The 4786-nt window shown below is 40.1% G+C and overlaps 4 protein-coding genes across 4 annotated transcripts; 2 read left to right on the forward strand and 2 right to left on the reverse strand.

The window, feature by feature from the left end:
* Positions 1 to 269: 269 nt before the first annotated feature.
* On the forward strand, positions 270 to 886 carry LOC117793251. Its single transcript, XM_034633536.1, has one exon. The coding sequence runs from the start codon at positions 311 to 313 to the stop codon at positions 809 to 811; it is 501 nt and encodes a 166-aa protein (XP_034489427.1). The 5' UTR covers positions 270 to 310; the 3' UTR covers positions 812 to 886.
* On the reverse strand, positions 835 to 1459 carry LOC117793252 (28S ribosomal protein S18c, mitochondrial). The gene is made up of 2 exons (XM_034633537.1): positions 1360 to 1459; positions 835 to 1304 (listed from the first exon to the last, which is right to left on the reverse strand). The coding sequence occupies exons 1-2, from the start codon at positions 1391 to 1393 to the stop codon at positions 895 to 897; spliced, it is 444 nt and encodes a 147-aa protein (XP_034489428.1). The 5' UTR covers positions 1394 to 1459; the 3' UTR covers positions 835 to 894.
* Positions 1390 to 3078, reverse strand: LOC117793249 (serine-rich adhesin for platelets-like). The gene has a single exon (XM_034633534.1). The coding sequence runs from the start codon at positions 3076 to 3078 to the stop codon at positions 1657 to 1659; it is 1422 nt and encodes a 473-aa protein (XP_034489425.1). The 3' UTR covers positions 1390 to 1656.
* A 509-nt stretch (positions 3079 to 3587) lies between these two features.
* On the forward strand, positions 3588 to 4780 carry LOC117793250 (116 kDa U5 small nuclear ribonucleoprotein component-like; the record flags this gene model as incomplete). Its single annotated transcript, XM_034633535.1, has 4 exons — positions 3588 to 3644; positions 3862 to 3987; positions 4042 to 4713; positions 4774 to 4780. Coding segments are annotated over exons 2-4 (793 nt in total), but the record flags the coding sequence as incomplete, so codon positions are not given.
* Positions 4781 to 4786: the final 6 nt, after the last annotated feature.

A 4786-nucleotide genomic window follows, 5' to 3' on the forward strand; every position in this document is an offset into this window, starting at 1 on the left:
AGTGTTTGGACAAAATAAAAAATTTACACAATTTCTCTTTTAAAAAAGAATATATTTTTTTATGGATTCTTATTTTATTTCTTATTTAATGGTTCTTAGAACAAGAATATAATAATAAATTTAATTTTCGTTGAATTTATCTACTTAAAATATAAAAATACACACATGTGATATTTTATTTTATCAAATGACTTTCTTGATTAGCTGTATGTCGTAGAGTTCAATTATTAAACTATCTGGCAACGCGCAAATTAAAATTAGATTAGCAACGCTGTGTCAAAAATATAGTTGAAAGAAGATTTGCGCGTGGATGTCTGGAAGGGCGGATGTCACGCCCCAACCAAGGCGTCGTTTGGGGCTGCGGCTGCCCAAAGGAGCTACTACACCTGGCTTACGTCGACTGGAGCCCCTGTCAACACCACTCACCGAGGAGAACAATAGGAAAAGGGAAACTGACGCTGTCGAAACTCCGCGCGCATGTTCCTTGAAACCAAAAGCAAACTCCACAAATTGCCGGCGTCTCGGCTTATCACGCCGTCGTACGGATCTAAGCAAGAAGAGACTCGAATTTATCACCTCTAGCGATAAAGTCGAGGACGCTGCGACACCTGAGGACCCAACGAAACCACAAAAATCCGAATGGAGACAGCGAAAGATACTTGAACTGGAAGCCGATATTGAAACCTGGAAAAATGGGTTTATTGCAGCTATGAGCGATTTGCAGGCATTGGCACCAACAGTTCCAAAGGAAACACTGCTAATACAACTGAAAATACCCCTGGAAATGTTAAAGTACTTGGATGAAGACTGATGTAAACTAAACAAACTTGGATATAAGAAGCAGTAAAATGTATTTCACTGCGGTAAAAACAAATGGCAAATTAAACAAGATTTCTAATATTTATGTGGTCGCACGGGCTTCTCGGGGTCGAAGAGCTTGGGATCGTGCAGGAATTCCACATCCTTGTGGTATCCGGGCATCAGCAGACAGTGCTGGGCACGGTGAATTGCCTGCTCGACGTCCTCCTGCTTCTGCTTGCATAACCCGGTAATGTGGCGGCCGTAAATGCGACCTGTATACGGCGATTGAAACTGCGAAAGCAGCTTTACGTTCTTGTAGTTTGGAGTAATGTTGTGCTTGCACAATATGCACTGCTGAGGATCCTTTTCAAAGGGATTCGCTATGTCAATTGGTTCATCGGCATTTTCTCCTGTTGTTGTTGTGTTTGCCTCCTCAGCGGCAGCGGCATTGGCAAACAAACGTGGAAGCATGTGACGACTGCCCGTTAAATTGGCGACGTTTGCTGCTGGCAAATACATTTATTTAGACTTTACTCTCATTTTTTATGTTGCACTCACCATTTCGAGCAATCAGTTTTGTTATTTTAAGCATTCTTATAAGTTTTTAATTCTGTTACGTTGAATCGAATGCTTCTTTCCAACTCAAGTATGGCAACGATAGCAATCAAACTGAGTACTTCTGGCAACGCCTCGCAGCAATTACAGAGGTTGCACAATTGAATATGTATGACGTCACTTATGTTTTGGGCAGAGCTCGCAAATAACGGTCAACACAATAAATTAAACATATGTCTAGCATTATAACTCCAAAAACTTTTTTATTTATGAGATCTTATTTACAATTAGTGCGTTCTATTACCAATATGGCTCTGGCATTACATCAGAAGAATAGGTGAACTTTCTGGGTTTAGGTTGTATTATATCACCATTAAAGTTTGCATTTCCTCCGGTAATTGTGGTAATCTTCTCAGTTGTAGTCAACTCCGTATCTGCATTGCCTTCTGTAGTATTTTCAAAGGCATTGATATTGATGCTTGACTCAAAAGATCCAATTTCAGTTGTAGTATCATTTGCAGACGGCGATTCTGTTGTAGATGTAGCAAGTTCAGTTGTCGAATCTCTCTCTTCAGTTGTAGTTTCCAGTCTGGGTGATATTGTTACTAACTCATCCATTCCAGAGTTTTCTAACACATTAAAATTTTGTTGTCTTTCCGTTGTACTTTCGGGAGACACAGATTCCGTTGTTGTATCATCATTTTCTGAGGGTGTTATTTGTGTTGTAGATGATGGAATTTCTGTGGTAGATCTGAGGAGTTCGGTTGTTGTTTCTCCCTTTTCAGTTGTAGTGTCCAGCCCGGGTTTTGTCGTTGATATTACAAACTTATCCGTGATGGAGTTCTCAAATAAACTAAAAATTTGTTGGGTAGTCGAGTCTATTCTTTCCGTTGTACTTTCAGAAATAACGGGTTCAAGTGTGGTAGTATCATTTCCTGACCAAGCTTCTGTTGTAGATGTAGAAAGTATAGTTTTCGAATCGCTTAATTCAGTTGTGGTTTCAATTGCGGGTATTGTCGTTGAAGTCACATCATTATCCATACTAGAGTTTTTTAATAAACTCAAATATTGTTGGGTAGTCGAGTCTACTAAATCCGTTGCAGCTGTAGTTGTGGATATTGTTTCTTCGGATGTTGTTTCTGGGTCAGTTGTTGTTGAAATTACAGTTTCGGTAGAGACATCCAAATACGGGATTTCGCTTGTTGTATACCCAAAATCGTCTCGTCTGGTAGTTTCCTCGAGAGCTTCGTTATATGGAATACTTGTAGTAGTTTCAATACCAGGAACATTTCCAATAATTGAGAGCAACATGGTAGATGTTTCTGGTAACTCAGTGGTGCTGGAATAGGTTTCTGTCGTTGAATCGAACGCCATTTCGCTAGTTGTCTCGAATGATTGATCAAATCCTGTAGTTCTTTCGTAATCCAAATCATTGAATGTAGTTGAAGTCTCAAAAAGATTAGTTGCGACGTCAGGAACTGCTGTGGTGCTCGAAAATCCTGGTATTTTCGGAATTGTCCTAGTTATATTCTTGTTTGATGGCCTATATGACACATACTTCTTAACATTGTATGGTTTGTGATTACTCGCGTAGTATTTGGCAGAGTTTATCCAATCCTCACGATTGATAATGTTGTTTTGAAAGTATATCGAATTATCAGTAATTATTACTTTACTAAAAATTGTCCTTGTGTACAGCAGAAAAATTAGCCACAGTTTCATCTCGATGCGTTTGCGTGCAAATGACACAGTCGACTCATTACTTTGGGAAGGAAGCGTGCAATTTAAATCATTACAGGCTTACCTGACCTGCCTGCACATTTTTTACCTGCTTTAATGAGGGTTAATGTCGTTTGAGGGGTGTTAACAAAAGTAATTACATTTGCAGGTGGTAGCAAAAACATTTCAAAGATTCGATGTTCGTTAACAATTCGATAAATGTGCAATGTGTGAAATTATTTACATAATTTTACCTAATTTCAAATTAAATATTTGTTTCAAGACATTATTTATTTGTATTGGCAATTATATACAAAAATTTAAATTTCGCGCCGATACATCCGATACATTTTTTTACTAGGGCTGCAAGCATTCACTTTGCAATTGCTGGCAGCATTTTGTGTGCAGATTTGGGCACACTTTTGCCGGCCAGCTGATTGCTTTATGCGAAGAAGAAGAAGAGTGGCGTGCTTCGTATACACCGCGTTTTCTCTCAGAAAATATTAATAAATTAATATTTGTTTACTAAAAACTGCATTAACATAAATATTGATTGATAAATCTCCAAGGTAAATAGATTGTGGTGTGGTTATGTGCGTAGAGAAGCTGTTTACGCGCTGCCGGCACAAGCTTGTAAACGTTTGCGAATGTGCTGCAAATATATGTGTGAATGTGTGCGTGTACGGAAGTCTGTGTGTATTAGAGTGGACCTATTTTTGAAGGATAATTATAATATAATTTAATTATTCATGTTATTTATGAGAAAATGCATTTTATGTAATTCAGTGAAGCTGCAGAATGGATTCCGATTTGTATGATGAGTTTGGAAACTATATAGGCCCCGATCTGGACAGCGATGAGGACGACGACCAGAGCATTTATGGCCAGCCTGATGTGCCGGATGATCAAGATGTAAGTCAATACATTAATTTACTATAAATTGATAAATAGTAATGTTTTCCTTAGGAGGATGCCATGGATGAAGATGAAGCAGAGCCGCAGGATGATGAGGACAAGGAGGTGACGGCCGTAGTGTTGCATGAGGATAAACGATATTATCCATCGGCTGTTGAGGTGTACGGGCCCGATGTGGAGACGATTGTGCAGGAAGAGGATGCACAACCGTTGGACAAACCGCTCATTGAGCCCGTGAAGAAGCTCAAGTTTCAAATCAAGGAACAGGATTTGCCCGAAACTACCTACGATATGGAATTCATGGCTGATCTAATGGACACACCACCACTGATCCGAAATGTAGCACTCGTTGGCCACTTGCATCACGGTAAGACCACATTTGTGGATTGCCTGATCCGCCAAACGCATCCGCAGTTTGAGAATATGGAGGAGCGTTCCCTGCGCTACACGGACACACTGTTTACGGAACAGGAGCGCGGTTGCAGCATCAAGGCCACTCCGGTCACCCTCGTTCTGCAGGATGTCAAGCAGAAGAGCTATTTGCTGAACATTTTTGATACGCCCGGTCATGTTAACTTCTCCGATGAGGCAACGGCTGCCATGCGCATGAGTGACGGCGTTGTGCTCTTCATCGATGCCTCCGAGGGAGTCATGTTAAATACGGAACGTCTTCTAAAGCATGCCGTGCAAGAGCGCCTGGCCATTACAGTGTGCATCAATAAGGTAAGAACCTGCTCCTGATTATATATAAAGATTTATTTCAACATTTTGGTTATTTTCCAGATTGATCGTCTCA

This window comes from Drosophila innubila, unplaced genomic scaffold (assembly GCF_004354385.1).
Source record: "Drosophila innubila isolate TH190305 unplaced genomic scaffold, UK_Dinn_1.0 45_U_U, whole genome shotgun sequence".
NCBI classification, from domain to species: Eukaryota; Metazoa; Arthropoda; class Insecta; order Diptera; family Drosophilidae; genus Drosophila; species Drosophila innubila.

Coding starts and splice junctions, on each gene's coding strand:
- LOC117793251 (XM_034633536.1), top strand. CDS start 311: ATGTCTGGAAGGGCGGATGTCACGCCCCAACCAAGGCGTCGTTTGGGG.
- LOC117793252 (XM_034633537.1), bottom strand. CDS start 1,393: ATGCTTAAAATAACAAAACTGATTGCTCGAAATG. Junction 1,305..1,359: donor AAAACTGATTGCTCGAAATG/GTGAGTGCAACA, acceptor ATTTGCCAGCAG/CAAACGTCGCCAATTTAACG.
- LOC117793249 (XM_034633534.1), bottom strand. CDS start 3,078: ATGAAACTGTGGCTAATTTTTCTGCTGTACACAAGGACAATTTTTAGT.